The sequence below is a fragment of the Mesoplodon densirostris genome, chromosome 19, assembly GCF_025265405.1.
Source record: "Mesoplodon densirostris isolate mMesDen1 chromosome 19, mMesDen1 primary haplotype, whole genome shotgun sequence".
NCBI lineage: Eukaryota > Metazoa > Chordata > Mammalia > Artiodactyla > Ziphiidae > Mesoplodon > Mesoplodon densirostris.
The window spans coordinates 15,749,891-15,777,360 of NC_082679.1; the positions used below are offsets into that span (position 1 = coordinate 15,749,891).

At 37.5% G+C, this 27,470-nt stretch overlaps 1 protein-coding gene and 1 non-coding gene across 5 annotated transcripts in view; both read left to right on the plus strand.

The window, feature by feature from the left end:
• Window positions 1–27,470, plus strand: part of ZNF565 (zinc finger protein 565) — a 109,467-nt gene that overhangs the window by 18,539 nt on the left and 63,458 nt on the right. For 2 of the 4 annotated variants that reach the window (XM_060084833.1, XM_060084832.1), the window contains exons 4-6: window positions 5,256–5,382; window positions 5,650–5,736; window positions 9,716–11,900. In XM_060084833.1, the coding sequence (XP_059940816.1) occupies window positions 5,256–5,382; window positions 5,650–5,736; window positions 9,716–11,436 (1,935 nt within the window). In that variant the 3' untranslated portion in view covers window positions 11,437–11,900. Of the gene's footprint in view, window positions 1–5,255; window positions 5,383–5,649; window positions 5,737–9,715; window positions 11,901–27,470 lie in introns of those variants that run through there. The other 2 variants (XM_060084834.1, XM_060084835.1) reach the window with 2 other exon arrangements.
• Window positions 23,789–23,895, plus strand: LOC132481028 (U6 spliceosomal RNA). Its single transcript, XR_009530736.1, has one exon. It is a non-coding gene; the product is annotated as a U6 spliceosomal RNA (small nuclear RNA).

The following is a 27,470-nucleotide window of genomic DNA, read 5'->3' on the forward strand; positions in this document are numbered from 1 at the left end:
TCTTAAATCTGTTGAGACTTGTTTGAGTTCTGTCTTGGTGCATAGTCCATTTACTCTTGAAAAAAAGTGTTGTGAAATTATTGAAAGTGGTGGCCTATAAATATCAAATGCATTACGTGTCAGTATTCTTTAGAGATTCTAAATCTGTACAGATTTTCCCCCTTTTGTCTAGTTCTCAGTTACTGACAAACATTAACACCAACCATGATTTTAGACTTTTTAAAATCTCATTTTACTTTTGTCAATTTTTGCCTCGTGTTTTGAAACTTATTTAAGTACATATCCATTTGTAGTTGCTATATTTTCCTCATGTATTTACTCTTTTATTATCAGGAAATGTTCTTTTTTGTCTGTAGTGGTAATACTCCTCAGCTTCTTTTACTATAGCCCCATCAGCTTTCCCATGTTTAATGTTTTTATGTTTTTTTCCCATCCTTTTATTTTATTTTTTCTTCTTTTTTTTTTTGTGGTACGCTGGCCTCTCACTGTTGTGGCGTCTCCCGTTGCGGAGCACAGGCTCCGGACGCGCAGGCTCAGCGGCCATGGCTCACAGGCCCAGCCGCTCCGCGGCATGTGGGATCTTCCTGGACCGGGGCACGAACCCGCGTCCCCTGCATCGGCAGGCAGACTCTCAACCACTGCGCCACCAGGGAAGCCCCATCCTTTTATTTTAAACCTATTTGTGTCTATGGTATTTAAAGTATGTCTCTTGAAGACAGAATATATTTTGAGTCTTGGTTTTTTACACATTTTAATAATCTCAGTCTTTTTGTTGGAGTGTTTAGTCCTGTAGTTGGAGTTAGGGCTGCCATTTCACTCTTTGTTTTCTGATTACCTAACCTGTTTTATTTTAATCTTTTAACCATACTTTATATTTTAGTGCAGTTTTAGGTTCAGACAAAATTAAGCAGAAAGTACAGAGAGTTTCCATTTATGCCCTTACCCCCTGACACATGTATAGCTTTCCCTATTATCAATATCTTACACCAGAGTGGTATGTTGTTAAAATCAGTGAACCTACATTGATACATCATTAGCATCCAAAGTCCATAGTTTACATTAGGGTTCATTCTTGGTGTTATATATTCTATGGATTTTGACAAATATATAGTGACATGTATCTACCATTATAGTATCTTACAAATCAATTTCACTGCTCTGAAAATCCTCTGTGCTCTGCCTATTCATCTCTCCCTCTCCTCTGTAATATGTGGCAATGGCAACCACTGATCTTTTTTTTTTTTTTTTTTTTAATTTTTGGCTGCTTTGGCTGCCAATATTTGGCTGCTTCATTGCTGAGCTCGGGCTTTCTCTAGTTGCAGCAAGTAAGGGCTACTGTTTGTTGCAGTGCGCGGGCTTCTCATTGTGGTGGCTTCTCTTGTTGCAGAGCACGGGCTCTAGGTGCGTGGGCTTCAGTAGTTGTGGTGCACAGGCTCAGTAGTTGTGGTGTGCAGGCTCAGTAGTTGTGGTGCACGGGCTTAGTTGCTTCACGGCATGTGGGATCTTCCCAGACCGGGGCTCGCACCCATGTCTCCTGCATTGGCAGGCGGATTCTTAACCACTGCACCACCAGGGAAGTCCCACCACTGATCTTTTTATCATCTCCATAGCTTTGCCTTTTCCAGAATGTTATATAGTTAAAATCATATATTATGTAGCCTTTTCAGATTGGGCTTCTTACATTTAATAATATGCATTTACGATTACTCCTGGGCTTCCCTGGTGGCGCAGTGGTTGAGAGTCCACCTGCCGATGCAGGGGACACGGGTTCGTGCCCCAGTCCAGGAAGATCCCACATGCTGCGGAGCGGCTGGGCCCGTGAGCCATGGCCGCTGAGCCTGCACATCTGGAGCCTGTGCTCTGCAATGGGAGAGGCCACAACAGTGAGAGGCCCATGTACTGCCAAAAAAAAAAAAAAAAAAGATTACTCCTAACCTGTTTTTTTGCATCTGTTCCTATATCCTGTTTTATTTTGTGTCAAGCAATACATTTTCATAATTAATTTTTATTTCTCTGTTGAGTTTGTAGTTATATCAGTTTGCATTATTTTTTTGCTTTAGGGATTACAGTATGCATCTTTAACTTAATCATGTTTTACTTAGAGATAGTACTGAATTACTTAAGGTAAATATGTCAACTTGCAACATTGTATTTTCATTTACTGGCTTCCCCGTGGTTTGTTTTTTTTGTTCGCCATGTGTGTGATATTTATATTTGTAATAAATGGTGTTAGAATGCCTACTTTAAACCAAGGGTCTACAGCCCAGAGGCTAAAAATAGTCTGCTATGTGTTTTTGTACAGATTGTGAGTTTAAAATAGTTATACTTTAAATGTTTGAAAAAGTGCAAAATCAAAATATTTCTGACCTACGTAAGATTTATGAAATTTAAATCTCAGTGTCCATACATGAAGTTTTATTGAAACACAACTTTGCTCATTCATTTTATATACTGTCCATGGTTGCGTTCATACTAAAACAGCAGAAAGTGTTCACCAACCCCTGCTTGAAACACTCATGTTTTTTAAATAAGGAAGGAAATGAATATTTATAGTCTTTTATATACAACTTTTCTCAACCTCTTCATTCTTTCCTAAAGACCTTGTTTATCATCTGATGTCATTTTTACCTTCAGCCTGAAAACCTTCCGTTACCATTTTTGATGATACAGTTTTGCTAGTGATGAATTCTCTCAGATTTTTTCTGAAAGTAGCTTTATGTTGACTTTATTTTCAATAGGTAATTTTGCTCAGTACAGAATTCTTGTTTGATGTTCTCTTTGGCTTTTAGCAGTTTGATTAGGATTTCCTGAATGTGGTTTTCTTTTGTTTTTATCCTTTTGGGGTTCATTAAGCTTTTTCAATATATAAGTTAAGTTTTGCTTACTTTGAATCTGTTAGGCCATTATTTCCTTAAAAATTATTCAGACCCTTTTTTTTCCCCCTATTTTTCTGGGACTCCAATTACACCTCTGTTGGATTACTTTGAAATTGACCCACTGCTCTCTGTGAGTCTATTCATTTTTTTTTCTTTCCCTTTCTATTCAGATTGATTAATTTCTGTTCATCTAGTTATATATAGGCATACCTAATTTTATTATGCTTTTATTTCACTTTGCAGATATTTCATTTTTTACAAATTGAAGGTTTGTAGCAATGCTGAGTTTAACGCAAGTCTATTGGTGCCATTTTTCCAACAGCATTTGCTCACTTCATCTCTGTCACATTGGCTGTTCTTCAGTATTTCAAACTTTTTCATTATATTTGTTATCATCTGTGGTCAGTGATCTTTGATGTTAGTATTGCAAAAAGATTACAACTCACTAAAAGCTCTGGTGATGATTAGCACATTTTAGCCATAAAGTATTTTTTAATTAAGACATGTTCATTGTTTTTTAGACGTAATGCCATTGCACATTTAATAGACTACAGTAGAATGTAAATGTAACTTTTATATGCACTGGGTAACCAAAAAATTCGTGCGACTCGCTTTATTGCAGTAATCACTTTATTGCAGTGGTCTAGAACTGAATCTGCAATATCTCTGAGGTATGCCTGTATTTACAAGGTTACTGATTGCTCCTTTTTCTATTTCTAGTCTGCTACTGAGCCTACATAGTGAATTTTTCATTTCAGTTACTGTACTCTAGAATTTTCACTTCGTGCTTTTTTAGCAGTTTATGTTTCAAGATTCCATGCCAGGTTTTTTCATTACTTCTTTAGATACATTTAGAACAGCTCTTTTGAAGCCTTTGGGGCAAAATCCAATACCTGGGTCCACTAGGAATTAGTTTCCATGAACTTTTTCTGAATATGGGTCATATTCCCTCTCTTCTTTTTCTGTTTTGTTTTGTTTACATGTCTAATTTTTGCTAGAAACCAGAATGTTGTGAGTAATATGTTATAGTAATCTGAATTCTGTATGTCTGTTTTTCTGAGGATTATTGTTTTTTGTTGTTGTTGTTCTAGCAGACGATTAACTTGCTTGGAATCAAACTTCAAACTCTGCCCTCCCTGCCCCTCCACCTCCACCCCAAGTGTGAAGCAGCTGATAGCTAGGTCCCTTAAGCTTCCACCTGCTGCTTTTTACCCTGGTCCAATGATGGGAGGTAGATTCCCACTGTGTTCATGTACTTTAGCTCTCAAAGAATTTGGTATATATTTATACTTAGATTTGGGGGCTGACTTTCTGCATTCTCTTTCTTTCAGTGTTTCACCCCTTATACTTCCTGCTGCTTTTTGTTAGCTCCAGCTTCTGACACCTCAATCCATTAAGGCTTCAGTTTTCTTCTGCTTAAGCTATGAGCAGGTTGTGGAATGCCGTTAATCAAAAATGCAGAAATCTCCAAATCTCACTAGGTACACTTCTGTTTTTCAAAACTCTTTTCTGGTATCTTTCTGTTTGCTCTTTGCTAAGCCTCCTGTTATCTCTCTAACAATTGCTTAGTTTAACTATCAACCTGGAGTTGTGGCAGAGTTTATACTCAGATTTGGGGTCTCATTTTTCCTGTAGTTCTCTCACTTCCAGAATTTATCGCTAAATCTCCAGCTCATCTGCCAGCCCTCAATTCTGACCCCTGTCACCTTTGAGGAAGCTCTTCACCTGAAGAGCTATGGGCTTTGGGGTACCTTCGTGCAAAAAAGCCACAAACCTAACAATTCTTACTCATTGCTGCCCTTTAAGGATAAACTCTCCTCCAATTTTTGCTTGACCAATTCACTCTATTATTACTGGATGCCCAAAGTCACTCCCATGCATTTTAAAACTATATTCTTCCTGCATAACACATTAATCTTGAAGAGGAAAAAATTTACCTCCTCAGTGAAGCCTGAAAAATTGTTCTGCCCTTGTAATACACTGTTATCTTGTACATACTTCTGTTATAGTACCCATAACACCTTCTTGTAGATTTGTGTTGACACATACTTTCTTGAAGGTATGTGTTACATGCTTTGAGGTTGTAACTTCTTGTGAACAGGGACAGCGTTCTGTGTATCTTGGCACCCTAGTAAACGAGTCCAATTTGGGGTTACAAAGTCACTTCACAATAAACATTTTTAGAATGAGTTATTAAATAAATTTGGTGGCAAGTACTTCTACCTTGATTTTTGTTCCCCTTACTATTTAAATCACAAAACAAGAAAAATGGTAGGCATCCTTTACAAGTTTTCGTAAGAATGCCACAGAGGAACAGGATCAAAACTACTCCCCAATTTCTCGTCAATTTGTTCTGATCACAGTCCCAAACCATTACAGGGATCAGTGTCATTCAAAGATGTGACTGTGGACTTTAGTCAGGAGGAGTGGCAGCACCTGGATCCTGCTCAGAAGATGCTATACATGGATGTGATGTTGGAAAACTACTGCCACCTCGTTTCTGTGGGTAAGAAAAACTCTTTGAAACTTTCAGTAGCATGCATTTCCTTTCAAGATGCCTAAAATATGTGTGATCTTGATTTCAGGGATAAGAGGTGATGCATTCTTTTTGGTTGACAGAAAGGATTATTGTGTCTTCACTTGCATAGTGCAAGGTGTTAAATTTACTGTTACACAAAGGAGTATCTTAATTTGCAGTACTGAAAATTCACCTTATTGATTTTTCAAAGGTATTGACGCCTAAGCAACTTAATCCAAATCTTCCCTTAATCAGGGTGTCACATGACCAAGCCTGACGTGATCCTCAAGTTGGAACGAGGAGAAGAGCCATGGACATCGTTTACAGGTCATACCTGTTTAGGTGAGTTTCTGACTCTCAGGCAGATGAAATCTAGTGGAAAATAAATTTAAAGTGGTCACATGGTGGCTGACACCTTTGAAATATTTGGTAGTGTCTTTTTAAAGGTTCCTAACTGTTGAAATGACTATTGTGCCTGCAAAAAATTTAAATCACTTTCAAATGTCACTCTCCCTATATAATAGACTTCCTTAGTTTGCTTGGTGTTATCTAAGATAGTTGCCACTCTTAATCAAAATTAAGCCTTCCTTCTTTTAGATCTTTTTCCTTCCTTCTTATAGATCTTTTTTCTTGATTTGTATCCTTTTTTAGCTCTCTCAGTCCCTTTTAGCCATTGAATAGATTTCTTTTAGTCATTTTTTTTTTTTTTTTTTGCGGTATGCGGGCCTCTCACTGTTGTGGCCCCTCCCGTTGCGGAGCACAGGCTCCGGACACGCGCAGGCCCAGCGGCCATGGCTCACGGGCCCAGCCGCTCCGCGGCATATGGGATCCTCCCAGACCGGGGCACGAACCCGTATCCCCTGCATCGGCAGGCGGACTCTCAACCACTGCGCCACCAGGGAGGCCCTCTTTTAGTCATTTTAAAATCTATCTTTAAGAAAGAAAAAGTTCTTGGCTAATATTTCTCTTCTTAGTTGCTTTTTCTTTCCCTTTCTTTTATAGTATTTCAGATTTGTTTGCTATGCTAACTCTAAGTTCCCATTCTCACCATGAGTCTAGCTATTAATTTTAAAGCTCACTCACCTTGGCCCAGACTGATAATTCCATAGTTACCATTTTCTTCCATTAAACTTTCATGGTTCATTGTTATATGGCTGATCATCTTTCCTGAAATCATCTCTTGGTTTGGGTAAAACACTGAATCATTCTCATCCTGATTCTCTAAGTGATTATTTATTTCCAACTTAGTCTGGTTTTTTTACCACTCTGGCCATATTGCCTGGAACAGTGCCTCATACATAATAGTCACACAACTTTTTTTTTTTAATGTATATTGTTTCACTAGACTCTCAGTCTTATTTCTCTAATTAGTCCTCAAGAGATCTACCTTTCAATTATAGTAGTCTCATCCACTCTCAGAACTTAAGCTCCTTGTTTTATGTGGAGAACCTCTAATACCAACATACTCAGCACAGTCCTCCCACCTTCACTCTAGTCCTTCACAAGTTCTGCACTATGATGCCTCACCTGTTTTGTGACAATAAGTTGAAAATGAAAATCACCAACTTTCCTAGCTCTTAAATTCTTTCCCATTAACTATTTCCAAATTATTTTATTCCTGCCATGATAACAGCTTGATTGTCTCTGTCATAATCTCTTGTGGATCTCTTCACAATTTGTGTTTATCAGCCCGTGAAATATATTTATATCCTCCCATATTTTCATTTTTTACTCACATCATGCAAAATGACGACTACCTTATTTTACGTCTTACATATGGTAATTACAATTTGTTTTTGCTATAATTTTTGTCCTAATTTTTTCAATTTATATTGTTATTTTCCTGACAAGCTATATCATCACTTGTTCCCCACTACTTATTATTATAGGAAATTGAAATTCTCCTTCATACAAGGACTACTATAATAAGCCCTCATCTGGTCTTTTCAACTTTCTCTCTTTTGTGGAAAATGCTTGCTAATTTCCACTTCATCTAGTCTCCTAAATGTTCTCTATACATGTAGGGTCTGTCATGATGTCTGTACTTTTCATTGTGTTCACCCTTCCGTATAGTGTATATCTTTGAAGTCTTGAGATTTCTTCTCCTTTCTATTCCTTGGTTACTCCCCAACATATCCACCTTTCCTTTACCTGAATTTCCATGCTGCTTACTAACTGTAACCCACACAGCTCTTGGATGTTATATAATTTGATACTTGATTGTACATTATTTATGCTTAAGGATTCTTTCTTTCAAAGATAAGGTCCTCTGTATCTTCTTTGCCATAGTATACAACATTTTAAGTAGTCAGTAGTTGCTTCATTTTCTGTTTATGGAGCTGTACAGGGGAGATCTCTTTTTCCTCCATTTATAAAGTATGTCCTGATAAGTCCTTTTAGAAGTACTTGCTCAGGCCATGGCTCTGTACATTCTGATTCAAATGGTTGGATTCTAACAAGCACTACCTATGATATGCAGTGTTAATGTAAACTCAGAAGAGTACAAAGGCGATAACCAATAAAGTATTCCTTTATGAGAAAGGATTACTGTCAAAGTCTGCATTTTTCATGAAATATTTATGACACAGTGTAAGCTTGTAAAAAGATCTGTTAAAATTCTTTTTCTAGACCATAATTACTTTCAAGCTATAAAGAAATAATAAAGTGGTGGTGGGATATATGTGAAGGGTTTTGATATGGAGTAGTAACATTTTCTTGAAGATTATCTAAATATGATTAGAAATAAGACTGGAAGGCAAGTCAACTGATTAAAAGAACATGAGCAAAAGCATGTGACTGGGGATAAGGGAGGTATTTATAGGGCAGTAAATATTAGGCTTTGATTGTGATGGGTGAAATTTTTCAGATATGTGAAAACTTGTTTGAATATAAAAAGTAAGTCTAGGTAATATAAAGTTTTGTTTACAGGAGAAATTCCTTGTATGTTAGTATTGTGGGTAATGGACTCAAGGAAGAAATAGATTTTTGAACCTAGATTTAACATTGTTTCACTAGATGTTGATGATTGCAAAGCAAAAGAGTCAAATATAGTTCTAAACTTATAAGAGAAATAAAGGTTAAGATTAATGAGTGATTTAGAACCAGAGTGAACAATTTTTCTGGTCCTCCATATGGAAAACTGGAGTTAAGAATGCTACTGTATTGGGGAAAGACTTGAATCTTTCTTTAAACCTCTAAGTTAGCACTTGAAATGAAGAATAGTTATAATTAATGGTCATGAGAGTTTTGTTATTGAACAAGTCTGAAAGAAAATAATAACAACAGCAACCTGAATACACTGGTGAACATACCCCTAGTCTGTTTTAAAGTTCCTGTTGGGAGTGTTTTCCTAGTATTTCCCTCACAAGAAAAAATGATCCCCAGCTATACAGAGGATTATAAACACTAGGAAAATAGTTGATGCTTAGAAAGATTTATTGGTGGGTGTGTGGAAAGAGGGTGGTGGAACAACTGCAAGTATTTTACCTCACAGTCTAGGGATGAATATTTAAAAGTATAGGCTCAGGGGGATTCCCTGGTGATCCAGTGGTTAGGAATCCACACTTCTGCTGCAGGGGGCACAGGTTCAGTCCCTGGTCAGGGAACTAAGATCCCACATGCCACGTGGTGCAGCATAAAGAAATAAAAATATAGGCTCTGATCTGTGTCCTCCAAATGCCTTCCTCTAAAATTTTCCCTGAACAAACTTTTCTGCTAATTTTTCTTGTTCATCCTACTTAAATCTTAATGCTCTTGAAAGGTTCACTTCATTGCCTCTGAATCCACCTATCCAAGCATGAATTCCTCTTCCACTATTCTTTTGTCTCTTCTTACTGCTTCATGTGTTTGTTTCACTTTCTGTATGAAGTTCTGGTGCAAAATGCAAATGTTACTAGCGTTCATTACTTATTTTTCATCTTTTTCCACACTGAGGCAGAGTTTTTTTTTTTTTTTTTTTTTTTTTTTTTGCGATACGCGGGCCTCTCACTGTTGTGGCCTCTCCCGTTGCGGAGCACAGGCTCCGGACGCGCAGGCCCAGCGGCCATGGCTCACGGATCCAGCCGCTCCACGGCATGTGGGGTCCTCCCGGGCCGGGGCACGAACCCGCGTCCCCCGCATCGGCAGGCGGACTCCCAACCACTACGCCACCAGGGAAGCCCCGAGGCAGAGTTTTTAATTTAGGTTCCATGTCTTTTCCCAGGCAAGGAATAATTTGTCCTTGGTCTTTTTTGGCCTCATTTGTACTAGACCCTATTACAATTCCTTTCCATAGCAAATATGTGAAGATTCACAAATTGTTATTAATTATATTCTTTCCTAGAAGAAAAGTGGAAAGCTGAAGACTTTTTAGTGAAATTCAAGGAACAACAAGATAAGTTTTCTAGATCAGTTGTATTAATCAACCACAAAAAACTGATTAAGGAGAACAGTAGTGCATATGGAAAGACATTTACTTTAAGCAAAAACCCTATTAATTCAAAAAACCTACCTCCTGAATATGACACTCATGGAAAGATTTTTAAAAATGTTTCAGAATTAATCATCAGCAATCTAAGTCCTACAAGAAAGAGACTTAGTGAGCATAATGGATATGGGAAATCACTCCTCAGTACTAAGCCAGAGACAGCTCACTCTGGAATCAAATCCTATAATCAATGTGGTAGGACTGTCAGTCATAATGAAATGATTATGCAATATCATGAGATAGAAACTTCAGCACAGTCATTTGGATATAATGACTGTGAGAAATCCTTCCTTAAAAAAGGAGGCCTAATTATACATAATAGAGCTTACAGAAGGGAAAAACCATCTGAATATAATAAAAGGAGAAGAACAACCAATATTGAAAAAAAGCATATATGCACTGAATGTGGGAAATCCTTCTGCAGGAAATCAGTATTGATTCTGCATCAGGGAATTCACACAGAGGAAAAACCCTACCAATGTCATCAATGTGGAAATTCATTTAGAAGGAAATCATATCTCATTGATCATCAGAGAACTCACACTGGAGAGAAACCCTTTGTTTGTAATGAATGTGGTAAGTCCTTCCGCCTAAAGACAGCCCTCACTGATCATCAGAGAACACATACAGGGGAGAAATCTTATGAATGTCCACAATGTAGGAATGCCTTCAGATTGAAGTCACACCTCATTCGTCATCAGAGAACTCACACAGGAGAGAAACCGTATGAGTGTAATGACTGTGGGAAGTCTTTCCGCCAGAAGACAACACTCTCCCTACATCAGAGAATTCATACAGGAGAGAAACCCTATATTTGTAAAGAATGTGGGAAGTCCTTTCACCAGAAGGCAAATCTTACTGTACATCAGAGAACTCATACAGGGGAAAAGCCCTATATTTGTAATGAATGTGGGAAATCCTTCTCTCAGAAGACAACGCTCGCTCTTCATGAGAAGACTCATAATGAAGAGAAACCTTATATTTGTAATGAGTGTGGAAAATCCTTCCGCCAGAAGACAACCCTTGTGGCACATCAGAGAACACATACAGGGGAAAAATCCTATGAATGTCCTCACTGTGGGAAGGCTTTTAGAATGAAGTCATACCTCATTGATCATCACAGAACTCACACAGGAGAGAAACCATATGAATGTAATGAATGTGGGAAATCCTTCAGTCAGAAGACAAATCTCAATCTACATCAGAGAATTCATACAGGAGAGAAACCCTATATTTGTAATGAGTGTGGGAAGTCTTTTCGCCAGAAAGCAACCCTCACTGTACATCAGAAAATACATACAGGGCAGAAATCCTATGAATGCCCTCAGTGTGGGAAAGCCTTTAGCAGGAAATCATATCTCATTCATCATCAAAGAACTCATACAGGAGAGAAACCATACAAGTGTAATGAATGTGGGAAGTGCTTCCGCCAGAAGACAAATCTCATTGTACATCAGAGAACTCATACAGGGGAGAAGCCTTATATTTGTAATGAGTGTGGTAAGTCCTTCAGTTATAAGAGAAACCTTATTGTCCATCAAAGAACTCACAAGGGAGAAAACATGGTAATGCAGTAATAAATGATGTGATTTCTTTGTGAAGCCTTTCTAAGTTATTGTAAAACTTTAGTTTTTTTAAAAAGCATGCTTAATGTGAATAAGGTAATTTTAATCACAAATGTAATAATAATTATTAACTTAATGTACTATACCACATAACTATTTATCTAGCATATGTTTACTAGCATATGAAATGGATATGATCATTGATATTGAACTCTTATCAGCAATGAAGCTAATTTTTTACGTTTTCAAGTTCTCCTGCTGACTCAGTTTATTTTTTTTAATTCTTATATAATACATGCAGAAGCAAGATACAAGGTGGTTTTAGGTATCAGTCTCCATAAGAGGAAGAAATTATGAAGTATATTTCTCATTGCACTCTGTGGAATAAAAGTTAGTTGTTACTTCCCCAAAGATTAGCACTTCCCTGGCTTTTAACATGAAATAGTTTTTGCATGTCTTTAAACTTTACGTTTTATTATACATTACAAATTCTTTTATGTCTTGTTTCACTCAGCATTTTAAAGATTCATACATTATTGCATGTGGCAGTAGTGTATTCATTTTCATTCTGTATACTCTTCCATTTTAAGAATATACTGCTATTTATCCTCTTGATGGATATTTGTATTTTTTATAATCTTGTGTTGTAATAAAAATACTACTATAAATATTCTTGTATATGTGTGTGTGTATTTCTGTTGATTTTATATGAAGACTGGGATTACTCAATCCCAGGGTGTATGTAAAGTATTTTCAGTTATGTTAGATACTGCCAAACATCTCTCAGACCTTTCTCAATGTGAGATGATTCAATTTGGAGAGTAACAGCTCTGTAATTCAAGTGGAGAAAGGTCATTCAACTGAAGAATTCCTACTAAAAAGAAATCCTTATAATGTTATAATTGTGAGAAGGCTGTTAGTCATGAATATATGAATGTAATAAATGTAGAAAGACCTTAGCTGTGGCTTAAACCTTACACAAAATCAGAGAATTCATATTGAAGGGCATCCTACAGTTGTCGTGATTATAGGGGTACTTTTAGCAATAGCTTATGTCTTATTCACCATCAAAGAATTTATACTAGAGAAAGGTTAAGAAGGAACATAGATGAATAAAATTTGGGAGTATAGGAATCTATTCACTAATAGAATTATGAAAAATATATATAAGTAAGCCTATGTATAATATAATAAGCCTATGTAAAGTAAGCCTTTTATACCTTGATTTATCTCACAGGAAATGTGGGTTTCAAAAATCCCAAATGAAAAATCACTGGAGATTTTGATGTGTGAGAATTGGAAATCTAAGATAATACCATCTATAGCATCTTTTCTGTGAAAGTAGTAAGCTCAACAGCAATTTGAACAGTGTTACTAAAGGCCCTTCTTGAGGGGGATTATTCATAACCAATATTTATTACATACATGAAGTTATTGTGTGTAATAAAATTCAGCAGAAATTTAAATAAGCTGTTTTTTCCCCCAATTCAGTAGAACTGTAAACTGTATCTAAGTAAGGAAAATAATCGATAGTTCAAGTATCTGACATTAAAAATGTACAACAGACCGTCTGGCCTATAGAAAGGGGCACCAACTGCCAGTGGATTGTAAATGGAAACATGCTTGTCGTTCCTGGTCTTGCAGATGATTTCAGAGCAGAAAAAGAACAGTGGGTGATGAAGCAAATCAGACATGATAAAAATTTAGACTTAAAAGGGACATAAGATAAAAGATAAAATGCCTTGTCTGACTGGACAGAACTTTGTGAAATGTAGCCTTAACTAATAGTTATTATTTATGTTTAGAGATTTTTTCTTAGCGTGTAGGCGGGATGAACATATTAGAATAAAATAGCTACAACAAGTAAGATTACAGGATCTATATTCAGAATTATGAGAACCTAGAAATTATCTCATTTGAATAAATCTGTGTTTGTAGATGAGTAGAAATATATGCTAACGATGACGACTACCAAAAGAACTGCACTCACAACCAAGGATGCAAGCCTACCTCTTTTTCCTGAGTATGTAGTTAGTTGGAAGCAAAACCCTCCACCAGCGAAAAGATTTTTGACTCACTGAAGGCTCAGATGATGGTTAGCATTTTTTAGCAATAAAGTATTTTAAAGTTAAGGTATGTACATTGCTTTTTTAGACATAATGCTATTGCACACTTACTATAGCCTACAGTATAGTATAAACATAACTTTTATAGTATAAACATGACATACTGGGAAACCACAAGATGCATGTGACTCACTTTATTGTGATATTTGCTTTACTGTGGTGGTCTGGAACCAAACCCACAATGCATATGTGTATTATATATGTATATTAAGGCCACGTTATGATGGACAACATATAGTTGGGGTTTTTTAAAAATTCCAGTTGGACAATGTCTTAATACTGGTTTTAAACCATTTACATTTAATGTATATATACTGATATTGTTGGGCTTTAGCTCTAACATTTTTTCCTGTGTCTCCCCTCTATTTTTAATTCCTGTTTCCCTTTCTTGCTTTTTCATTTGAATATATATTATTATTCCATTTTAATTTATCTATTTAGCTTTTTACTATTTCTTTATTTTCTTTAGTTCTTCTGAGGATTATAATACACATAACATATATATAATTCACAATATACTTTGAGTTAACATTTTAGCACTGCATGTTGAATATGGAAACCTTACCACCATATTTGTCCCTTTTAGCCTCCGCTCTTTATGATTATCATATTTACTATATCTACATCCATCACAAACCTCATCAGAAAGTGTTATACTGCTTGCTTTTTATCACAGTAAATATTTAAATTATTTTTAAAAACCCAGTTTTATTATTTACTCAGCAATTTGCCATTTCTGTTGCTCTTTACTTATTTCTGAAGTTTCAGGTTTTTCTTTGATATCATTTCCCTTTCATCTAAAGAGCTTCATGTAGCATTTCTTTTAGAGCAAGACTTCTGGTAACAGATCCTCTTTGTTTTCCTTTACCTAAGAATATCTTTTATTTACCCTTCATTCCTGATAATTTTCACTGGATAAAGTTTGGGATTGACATGTCTTTCCTTAAAGCACTTAAAAAATGTTGTTCCACTATCCTTTGGCTTTCATACTTCCTAATGAGAATTAAGGAATTGTTCTCCTATATATAATGCATCAATATTCTCTGGAAGCTTTTGAGATTTTTTTCTTTGATTTTCAGCAGTTTGGTTATGATGTGTCTCAGCAAAGGTTTCTTTTAGTTTATCCTTTTTGTGGTATGCTATATTTCTTGAATCTGTAATTTTAAGGTCTTTTGCCAAACTCAGTAGGTTTTCAACCATTGATTCTTTAAATATTTTTTTCTTCATGGCACTCCATTTTGTTGCTGAGCCCATCAAGTAAGTTGTAATTTTCACTATTTTTCAGTTCTAAAATTTCCTTTTATACATCTGAAAATTATATAATAAAAATTTTAAATTAGAATGTTTAATTTTGTTTTGGTTCTTTTTTTATAGCTTCTGTTTCTCTGCTTAGATATTCACTCAAGAGTTCACTTTTACTTCTTGGAACATGGTTCTAATTCTAATGTGGATCATGTCAGTATTGGTGTCTTTTTCTTTTCCATTGTGAGTTTTAAAATTGTCCTGTTTCTTTGTATGTGGAGTACATTTTTATTGTTTCCTAGACATTTTGAATAATTGGATTATCTGAGTCTAGTTTAAATCCTATGGGGAACATAATTTAGGTTTGTTTGTCTTAGCAGGCAGTTTATTTAGATTCATTATGCAAGTTCCAAACTACTTTCTGTGCCCTGGGGTTCCAATGTCAATTCAGTTTTCAAAGCATTTGAAAATTGGAATTCTGTGTGCTTTATCTTGTATATGCTTCACCCAGTACCCACTCTGAGACCTGGTTGATGGTCCACCTGGTTCAGTTCTCAAGGCCATTAGTATGCTGCCTGGTGTCAGATCTACACATGTGCACCCTCAAGTTCATATAATACTTTAAGGGATCCCTAACTTGAGTTGCTCCTCTCCCCTATCTCACTAGAACTCTTTAGTTCCCAGAGGTCCCCTTCCTGGGTCTAGTTAGAGCAACAGGGCTTTATTTAGCCTTCCCATTCTGCTGTGGCCTTCCCACAGCTAGGTCGTCTCCCAGTGCCAATGAGTGAGAGAATAAAGAGGAAAAAAGCAATGGGATTTCCTCCACCTTCTTCAGAACAGACTTCCACTAGTAAGATAGGATGCCCTTGCCTCAGGGTTTAACTATTTGCTGGCAGCTGCTGCTACCACCACCTACCCAATCCAGGACTGCAGCTTTCAGGACTAGTGTTTGCCTGCAGTGAGACCAGAAAGAAAAGAAAAACAACATGGATTTCTTCCACCTTCTCTGCTCCACAAAAACCCCTTCTCCCACTCTTCCAACTATAGAGAGTTTCTTATGGAGCTCTTTCCATCCAGGTTTGGCTCACAGTTTTGGGATTCAGGTTGTTTCAGTCCAGACCAGCACACCACCAGATCAGTCAAACTTCCAACTTCTGGTTTCCTTCCCAGTCTGTCTGCTAACGTTTACTTTTCAGTTTTCTCAGCTGCTTCATCCATTCTGTCTATGATTTTAGTTGCATTCAGTGGGAGAGGCAGGGTGGAATATGCTAATTCTATCTTAACTGGTACTGGTTCTTTTTTTTTTTTTTCCTTTTACATTCTTGAGTTTGGATGCATCTTGCTTAAAGAGCTGGAAATAGAGTGCAATCATGTGGTACGATTATGTCAATTTCTGAATGGTGACTGATAGGCAAAACAAAGTTCTGCCTCTCAAGTCATGATTTCCTCCATGTTTGGTTTCATTTTGTTAATATTTTCCTTAGAATATTTGCATTAATATTCATAAGCTCATCTAGATCTTTTAGAAACTATCTTGATCCAGTGTTTAGACTTCTAGGATGAGCTTATAAAATTCTTTTAGAGATTATCCTTAGTTTTTACCTGATATTTAAGTATTGTTTTGTGTGTGTGTGTGTGTATGTGTGGTACACGGGCCTCTCACTGTTGTGGCCTCTCCCATTGCAGAGCACAGGCTCCAGACGTGCAGGCTCAGCGGCCATGGCTCACGGGCCCAGCTGCTCCGCGGCATGTGGGATCTTCCCGGACTGGGTCACAAACCTGTGTCCCCTGTGTCGGCAGGTGGACTCTCAACCACTGTGCCACCAGGGAAGCCCTAAGTATTGTTTTTAAGAGAGGTTTTGGACCAAATTTTCATTTTCCTGCTATGTGTATTGGACTACACAGATTTCTACCTCATCTTGAGTCAATTTTAAAGAAAATACTTTCTGTATATAATATTACTGATATTTTTAAACTCTCCATAAATATATGTGTGCTACCTTATTAATGCTCTCATATTTCTCACCTTTACATTGATCAAATTTATAAGTCTAGTTTAGATCAGTGTTTTTTCCACAAAAATAAATTAGGGAGACTTTATTGCTTCTTCCATTGATTTCCAATTTTAACTGTACAAACTGTTTTCTTCTTCTGTAGTTAGGTTAATTTGTTCTTTTTCTGGTTTCTTAGGTTTGATTACATCATCAGTTTTATCAAGTGTCCACTATGTGACAGACACTGTTTCAGAACTAGGGTTATAATAGTGTAGTCACGTGGGGCAATGATGTTAATTGTTGAATGATGAGGCAAAAAAAGTTCTGGCCCTATGTCTTGATTACCCGCATTCGTTAAAGGGTATTAGTGTTCTTCTAAGATGACTTTGGTCACCTCATACAGGTTTTGTTTTGTAGCAACTCATTATCACTCATATCTGAGTGGTATCCTGTTTTAATACTGGTTTTCTCTTTGAATCAAACAAATAAAATATAAATTTCCAAGAGGAGGTTAGAATCACTCCACAGATCACTTTCTAATTGTAAGAATAAAAAAGGACCTTTAAAATGGAGAGAGTTGACAGTCACCACCTTAACCATATGATCAAATTTAGCCTCATGTTATCAGTATGTACCTTGATATACAATACAAAATACTTTACATTATTTATGAAATATTCTTGCAAAATTGTTTGATCCAAACTTAATCTCTCTACACTTAATTTCCAATGTAAATGGCAGAATTAATTAAATGACAACATTAGGAAATGAGAACAACAATCGAAAGTATGGAACATCCTACAAGACAACTGCATGGACTAAGAAGAAAAAGTCATGGAAAAAAAAAAGTGAAGAACTAAAGTAGCTTAAAAGAGACATATCAACTAAATGCAATTTCTGAACCTAGAGTTGACTCTAGATAAAAAAAGAAAGCAGGGCTTCCCTGGTGGCGCAGTGGTTGAGAGTTCGCCTGCCGATGCAGGGGACACGGGTTCGTGCCCCAGTCTGGGAAGATCCCACATGCCGTGGAGCGGCTGGGCCCGTGAGCCATGGCCGCTGAGCCTGCGTGTCTGGAGCCTGTGCTCCGCAACAGGAGAGGCCACAACAGTGAGAGGCCCGCATAACGCAAAAAAAAAAAAAAGCAAACAACTGTAAATTCAATCTTGGGACAGCTGGGAAAACCTCAACATGTGTCACATGATATATTTTAGAAGATGTGGTTATAGTATGGTTATGTTGAAAATTATAGGAAGATAAAACAAATATGACAAACTTTTAGCTATTAAACTAGGTGGTGGGGGGCAAGGTGGTAAATACATGTCCATTGTACTTTTCTAACTTTCCTGTTTGAAAGTTTTCGTAATGGCAACTTGGAAGGTTTACTAATGGATGGTTTTCTCTTTGTTATCCTTTTGATAATTTCTAATAAACTTCGAATTGTGAGAGGAGAGTGTAGATTATGGGATATCTGTTATTAGGAATTTATTAACAGAAAACTGCTTCATACCCTTTTCTACTTAAGCAACGAGCTATATTCTCAATATATATTTACAGCCACTAGTTCCAGAGTATTTATTCCAGCATTAGTTTCCTGATGCAGCTCATCAGGAATGAAATTGTCTCACATGTTCTCTGTATTTTACTGGACTTTATTCAAAATCAGTCATCTGAAGTTGAATAGGAGAATGGGGGTGATTAGAAGCTCTTCTAAGTTCATTACCAACATAGTGTCTTTCTCTAAGAATTCACTAATGATAATCTATTAATTATCATCAGAACAACAGTAGCTAATATTTATTTGTCAAATAGTCTTATAAGGGTTTACAGGTATTAATCCTCACAAAAACACAGATAGGTATTGTCTTCACCATTTTACAACTGAGGCACAGAACTAATATATTGGTATATTGCTGAATATCTTGAAGATGATGATAGGCTAGGTATGTGATGTGACCAAAGGTGTTCTTTCAGTTCCACAACTGATAGATTAAGAGATTCTCCTCTAGTATAAATTTGCTGGTATACAACAGGAATTGAGTGGTTTTGATCTCAGGTGGCCTCAGCCTGCAGCAGCTTGAAGCAGGATCTCAGTTCCCCAGCCAGAGATTGAAGTCAGGCCGTGGCAGTGAGAGCACTGAATCCTAGCCACTAGACCATGAGGACCAGTGGCCAGTGACAAGGCCCTGGCTTGTCTGCTTTGTAGAAATGAATTTCAACAAAGAGACGGGAAGTAGTGAAACAAGTAAAGTATTTATTCGGGGGGAAAAAAAGTACGTGTGAATAGACACAGGAGGCCTCAGAAAGAGAGCTGCACCTTCATGGTAGTTTAAATCACTTAGGTGGGGCATCTCTTTTGGGTTTCCTCTGGCCAATCATCGTGCTTTGCCAGGTTCTGAGTTCGTATTTGGTATAATTCAGGGTCCTCCCCTGAGATGCACGTGCAACTCTTAGCCAAGGTGGATTCCAGCCCAGAGGTCTATGGATAGGTTGACATCACCTACTATGGGGTGGCGCCCCCCCCCCCCCGCTTTTTGGCCTCCACAGAGGCCAAATGTGCACATATAGTCAGGAAGGTCTTCTTGACCTCAGAATGGAAATATGTGGTCTCTTTATCTTTTATTTGGGCAGGGCTCAGCTCCTCTTCACTTCTGCCATTATCTCTATCTTGGAGTATCTACTCCACAGGGGACAGACTCCAGCTGCTCAGCCTGGGGCCCATCTATCTCCTGCCTCAGGTTTGGAAGTATTTTATATATTCATTAGATGAAGATACCTGGCAAGAAATCTTTTATGCTAAATAAGTTGTAAGAATGACCCCCCCAAAAAAAAGTTTCTTAAACGTTTCTCCTAGTGTTAATATTCTATAAAGAGTTGAGTCAAAAAAAAAGTACCTTTGAATTAACACTATAAGGTTATTAATTCTCAGGTGTTCATAGAGACATGAATATTGGGCCTTCATACATTTCTTACGTTTTTAGAGTCTTTTATTACCATTATTAATTCTCTGGTGTTCAGTAAAGCATGAACGAAATCTAAAAGCATTCCCACATTCCTCACATTCAGGGTTTCTACTTAATGTACATTCACTGATGTTCATTCTATCTAAAGGCCTTCCTACATCATCGTGCACATTCATAGTTTGGTTTCTCACCATTATGATCTAATGATCTATAAGGATTAAATGAAGTTCAAAGGCCCTTCCATAAATCTTAAATTCACACAGTTTCTCCTTAGTGTGCATTTTTTGATGTTGACTAAGTGTTGAACTCCATCTATAGGCCTTCCCACATTCCCTGCATTCATAGGGTTTCTCACCAATATGAATTCTCTAATGTTGAATAAGATGTGTCCTCTGCCTAAAGGCCTTCCTACATTCTTGACAGTCATAGTTTTCTCATTAGTATGAATACTCTGATGACCTGTAAGGTGTGAATGAAGTCTAAAGGATTTTTCACATTCCTTACATTCATAGGGTTTTTCATCAGTATGAATTTTCTGGTGTACTCTGAAGTATCTGGAAGAACTGAAAGTCTTCCCACAGGCCTGACAGTCATAGAGTTTCTCCCCAGAATGGATATTCTGGTGTACTTTAAGGTTTTTGCCAAAACAAAAGCTTTCCCACATTCTTTACATGTATAGGGTTTCATGCCACTATGAATTTTTAGAGTTGACATATTCTAAATGCCTTCCCACATTCCTTACATTCATAGGGTTTCTCCCCTGAGTGAATATTTTGGTGTACTCCAAGGTCTCTACCAAAAAACTAAAAGCCTTCCCACATACGAGACCTTTACAGGGTTTCACTCCATTATGAATTTTCAAACGTCAGGTTGGTTGTTCACGAATTCTAAAGGCCTTCACACATCCCTTACATGCATAAGGCTTCTCAGCAGTATGAATTCTCTCATGTTTGATTAGATCTGAGCCATAATTAAAGGTCTTCCCACATTCTTTACATTCATAAATGTTTACTAGGAATTCTGTGATGTAGGGTAAGAGATGTATCTTTTCTGTGAATAGATATATTTTCATAGATGATTTTCATTTGGCTAAAATATTCTTTTTGAGGTTCTTGTTTCTTAATCTTGACTTTGTTCTGCCAGCTATTTTGGATAATGGAACCCTCAAGGTCAAGCATTTCACTTCTTTATCTTACATTTAGATAAATTTATTTCAAAAATGTTTTCTTCTGGAGATAAAGTCTTTGTATCATACCTGGTCTCCAAACATGGAAAAATAAAGCAAGAAAACTAACAAATGTTGTTTTCCTGTACTGGGGTACAGGAGGGGGGTGCAGGGGGACAGCAGAGATAAGTGATAAACTGAAAATACATTAGCAATGAATTTCGATAAAGTTATTATGCAGTTTGAAGAAGGCAAACAGTTTAGAGAATAATGAAAGCATAAGTTGTGAGCTCTGTAACAATGAAAATAGATTAAATAATTGATTCTAAAATGTAAGTGTTCAATTAGAATCACCTCAGGAGCCTGTTGCAAGTATTAATTTCAGAGACCAACCCAGACCAAGTGAATCAGAATCTATAAGGGTAGGTCTTAGGCATCTATACTTTTAACCACTCCATCAGATGTATCAGAGGCAGATCAATGTTTGACATTCTCTGTTTTTTGTTTGTTTTGGTTTTCTTGGCCACGCTGTGTGACTTATGGGATTTCAGTTCCCCTGACCAGGGATTGAACACAGGCCACGGCAGTGAAGGCCCAGAATCCTAACCACTAGGCCACCAGGGAACTCCTTGACATTCTCTACTTACAGATTTTTTTCCAGTGGTTTCTCACTGCACTTAGAACATCATATGACCAGTTAAAGGTGGATAACAAGGCCCTTCTTATAAGAACTCATCTCAACCACTGCCCTTTTAACCTACCTTAAAAATTCCTTGAAGGCACTAAATCTGACACATTATTTCCCATCTTTTGGAACTTCACATTATGTTGTTTCATCCCCATGAATTCCCCTGACACAGCTTTTTATAGGCCTGGCTCCTCATTCTTCAGGCCCCAGATTAAAAGTCATTTCTTCAGAGAGGCTGTATGAGCAGAACCTACCAAATTCCATGTTCATTATTCTCTATTCTAATATCTTGTGTTTTGATCTACTTTCACTGTTTTCAATTACATATTCTTTAATTTCTCATTTCTTAATTTATTTCCAGGTATTTCTATAGCCCTAAAACTCATGATGGGTAGATCTAATTCTACTTTATTTACTATTAAGAAACAAGAGCTAGGATACAGTAGTTTTTAAATAATTAATTTTAGAATAACAGAACCACTGAATTTAAGAAAGAAAAATAAGAATAAAGGTAAATAATACAAAGATAAGCCATTGGGAAAGATATTTTGATGCCTATCAAAATACACTTTACCATAATTACACAGTAGTTACTGTATATGACTCATTGCCTATAATCTCTCACATCTTCCATATACTTGTCTCACACTTCTCCTACAGTGATCAAATATATGTTTTCCTTCATCACTTTCCTTTCTGATGGGTGGAAATGAATTTGATCCAAACAAGCTCAGTTAAATGCACAAACAGAAAAGGTGACTGCATTCTTCTATCATCTTTACCCTTAAATATACAGGTATCTTGCCACAGTCGACCATTCCCCCAGTGGCTACTCTTCTTTGTCCCCCATTTCAATAAGGCAATAGGATGTTTAACTTAAGATTCATTTTTAGTATTACACATCTATCCAAAGGTGATTATTAATCTCTCGTTCATTGAAGCTTTCTGTCAGGTCCTCCAATCTGTTCCTTCATCGTCAAGGCTAACCAGTAGCATACTTCCCAGCAAAGTATCTCAATGATTATTCCGGTATTATAATAGGTAATATAGTAGGTATATCCAAAATTGGATACTGTGCTAAAACTGAAGTGTTGACAAGGCTGTCTTCCTTCTGGAAGCTGTAGGGAAGAATCTATTTCCTTGCCTTTTCTAGCTTTTAGTGCCTGCCTTCATTTCCTGGCTCATGGCCCCTTCCTATGTCTTCAAAGCCAGAGCATAGCATCTTCAAATCTCCTTCTATGACTCTCCTGCCTCCCTCTTTCTCTTATAGGAACCCTTTGACTACACTGGGCCCACCAGGGTAATAACCTAGGATAATTTCCCCATCTCAGGGTCCTTAATTTAGTCATACCTGCAGAGTCTCTTTTGCCATGTAAGTTAACATATTCACAGGTTCTGGGGATTAGGACATGGACATTTTGGGAACATTAGTGTGTCCAATGGATTTATTTGAAATGAAGGGATGGTCAATACTAGATAATCTGTTAATATGACTGGTTGTAATATTAGATCTAATGGGGAAATTCACATAATTCTCTCCTTAGAAGCTCAAAAAGCATGTGATAAATTCAAAACCCAATCTTGTTTTTTAAAGTTCCGTAAATTAGGAATTGATATATAGATATATTGCAGCTTAAAAGCCAGGGACTTAAGGATGAAACACTGGAGGCATTCCTGCTAAATTCAGAAAAAAACAAAGGTACTCACCATCAACCCTACTATTCACTGACACAGAAGGAAATTAGATATGTAAAATTTGGGAAAAGGGAGTAAAAAACTAACAATGTACAGATATGATTGTATCTCTGGGAAACTCAAGAAAATCAAGTAAAACTCTGCCACAAACAACCAGAGAATTCAGTTTGGTAGTGGGATATAAAATTAATATACTGAAATTACTAGTCTTCATATATAAAAATAATAGTTTCATATTGGAATTAGGGAATCTATTTTTAAAGCAAAAAACTTAAGGTGAAATTAGCAAAATTTATGAAGGACACAGTAAACACTCCTAAATGACAAATGCATTTTAACGTTGGGAAATATATCCTATTCTTGGATGAGAACACTCAACAGCATAAAAAGACATCGATAATTCTCTTAATTCAGTACAAACTTCATGTGATCCCCCATAAAAAAGCCAGCATGTTTTTTCTCTCAAGAACTAGACATGTTAAATTTAAAGTTCAGTGCTCGCTTCGGCAGCACATATACTAAAATTAGAATGATACAGAGAAGATTAGCATGGGCCCTGCACAAGGATGACACACAAATTCGTGAAGCATTCCATATATTTTTTTAATTTAAAGTTCATATGGAGGGACTTCCCTGGTGGTGCAGTGGTTAAGAATCCACCTGCCAATGCAGAGGACACGGGTTCGAGCCCTGGTCTGGGAAGATCCCACATGCCACAGAGCAACTAAGCCCATGTGCTACAACTACTGAGCCTGCGCTCAGAGCCCGTGAGCCACAACTACTGAGCCCACATGCCACAACTACTGAAACCCGTGTACCCTAGAGCCCACGCACTGCAACTACTGAAGCCCACGCCCTCTAGGGCCCACGTGCCACAACTACTGAGCCCATGTACTGCAATTACTGAAGCCCACGTGCCTAGAGCCCATGCTCCGCAACAATTGAAGCCACCACAATGAGAAGCCCGTGCACCACAATGAAGAGTAGCCCCCACTCACCACAACTAGAGAAAGCCTGTGCACAGCGACGAAGACCCAATGCAGCCAAAAATAAAATAAAATAAAAAATAAAGTTCATTTGGAAAAATAAGGAAGAATAACATGAAAATGTTTGAAAAAAAGCAACAGTGGAAGAATAATCATACCAGACGTTGTTTGTGTTATGTTAAAGACTGAATAATGGGGCTTCCCTGGTGGCGCAGTGGTTGAGAGTCCGCCTGCCGATGCAGGGGACACGGGTTTGTGCCCCGGTCTGGGAGGATCCCGCATGCCGTGGAGCGGTTGGGCCTGTGGGCCATGGCTGCTGGGCCTGTGCGTCCGGAGCCTGTGCTCCACAGCGGGGGAGGCCACAGCAGTGAGAGGCATGCGTACCGCCAAAAAAAAAAAAAAAAATAGAAAAGACTGAATAATGAAAACATTATAGTACTGGTGAATAATTATACAGGCAATATGAATGGAACAGAATAGAAAGTTCAGAAGCATTGCAGGTATTTTACAAAGTGTAGTGTATATTAAAGTGAACTTTAATTCAGTAGGACAAAGAGATTTTTACATATATGGTAAACTGAAACTATTTTACATACACACATAAACAAACAAACAAAAAAGTTATTCCCTAAGAAAACCACAAGCCAAAACACAAAACAGCACTGCTACAAAAGGTGAGAGTGACTCACCAATGGTGTTCCAAGCTCAACATTTGTCAGAATAAGAAGTAGGAAGGAAGACATAATCAACAACTGGTGTTTATTTGATGGGGGAAGGGTACTAAGCCAAAAGCAGCAAATAGACTGAACCTGCACAGCATGTCTACATGACTACAACTGTTTGCCTTCAGAAGAAAGCAATAGGTGCAGGAACTTGGACATGATTCATAGGCCAGTTGCTGGTAATGCCCTAGAAGGAAAGGGAAGCACCCACATCCACCGTACTAACCAGTAAGGTAACCTGATACCCCATAACATGAAAATATATCTCCCCTTTATCTCTTTCTCTCTCTCTTTTTTTTTTTTTTTTTTTTTTGGCTACATTGGGTCTCCGTTGCTGCACCTGGGCTTTCTCTAGTTGTGGCGAGCAGGGGCTACTCTTCATTGCAGTGCATGGGCTTCTCACTGCAGTGGTTTCTCTTGTTGCAGAGCATGGGCTCTAGGCAAACGGGCTTCAGTAGTTGTATCACACAGGCTCAGTAGTTGCGGCACATGGGCCCTAGAGGGCGCGGGCTTCAGTAGTTGCGGGGCACGGGTTCAGTAGTTGTGACGTGTGGGCTCTAGGGTGCACAGGCTTCAGGAGTTGTGGCTCGCGGGCTCTAGAGCACAGGCTCAGGTGTTGTGGTGCACGGGCTTAGTCGCTCCACAGCATGTGGGATCTTCTCAGACCAGGGATTGAACCTGTGTCCCCTGCGTTGGCAGGCGGATTCCTAACCACTGTGCCACCAGGGAAGCCCAATATACTGTTCTTTTCTGGCTCTTTTAAATGTCTATTATACATGTAGAGCATATTCTGGATGTATTTTTATGTTTTTCCTTTCATAATCTGTGTCATTTTTCTCAGTCCTTATCAAGCTGTTAAGGTTGACTGATTTGGTACTCTGCCATATCCATCCTGCTAATTATAGTTGCTGAGTCCAATTGCTTCATTTTATTGGCCTCTGTTCCCTTGTAAAGGGATTGGAATAAATAGCCTTTAGCTTCCCAATTTATCTCTAAAGATGCTCTATTACAATAATGGTTTGAGAACTAAAGGTTAATTCCTAACTATGTAAAATTCTATTTCCTCATCTGTAAAAAAAAATGAAAATGGTTAACTACTAGCTATGTAAATTCTATTTCCTTGTCTGTAAAATGGAAATAAGTGACTACACTTCATAAACTTGATGTGAATATTGACACATTATAAAAGACTCAATGACTGGTAGTTATTATACAAAAACCTATGATTCCTGAGAGGGAAAAGGCAGAGAAGAATAGGAAAGGCTCAGTGGAAGAGTGACAACTGATCTCTGCCTTTGATGAATATATTTTGATAGCTGGTAATTGACAATTATAATGGATGGACATTCCAAACAGAGGAAAAGGCACAAGAGATATTGCTAATGTGGAAAAGAGCAAAGCAAGTTCTGGGACCATTAAGCAATCTATGCTTAGTTGACATATAAAGTACATGCTCTAAATTAGTGACAGATTAAATTAGAAAAGTAGAAAATAAATAAAATATGAAAGACCTTGAATAATGTGGTAAGGAGTTCAGTTTTCTTTTCAAGAACTGAAGAATGATAGACATTCTTCATATGGCAATGAGATAAAGTTGTCTTTAAGATTTCTCTGGGAGATAAACAGAGATTGCATGTTTACCCAAAGACCACATTCTGCATAGCTCTATCATCTCAAAAAATTTGCTTCTCTGGCAATTTCCTTCCTGGATTATGTATCAGACTGGAATCTCCCAATTAACTCAGCAACCCAGGCCATCATTTCACTGTTTCCACTAAATGAAGTTAGGAAGAATAAAAATTGGTTCTGGTTACATGTGAAAAGGATGGATGACTGTCTGCAATGGTCCAGAGTCCTTACACCAGAAAGCCAAACAGAACTGTGAGGCCTCTTAAGCCCCACTTTTCGGTCCTGTCAGCACAACCTTTACAGTCAACCATACTAACCCGCACTTCCGCTCTAATACTGTCTGTGCCTACATTTCATTTTGCCCTTGGAAATGCCAGTTGTATCACAAATACTGCAAATGTGCTAAACCTCAACAGTAAAGGTTTTACCCCCATTTTCTGCCTTAATTTAGCCATACTTTTTCTAAGGATTTCTCTTCCTCTTTAGGCCTCTAGAGTTGATGTTGCTCATTTCCCATGCTTCACATCCCACGGATGCCAGAAAAAGGGTGGGTGTTTTTTATTGCCTACACATTTGTATCCCTCATTCTCATATAAAAGTCCTTCAGCGAGAGCTATGTCATATGCTTATATCACTTCCTATACTTCAAAGTACTGTAACCTGTTCAAAACTCATTCTGGGAATATAGTTTTGAGAAAAACTTATGGATTTAAGCTTTTTTTTTTTTTTTTTTTAATAAACTGTTGCATTTCTGCTAGACTTACTCTAACTCATGCTGGTAGTTTTAAGGACTTATGTATCTATGCTTATTTTCACAGAAACTGCTGTTTCAACTAGGT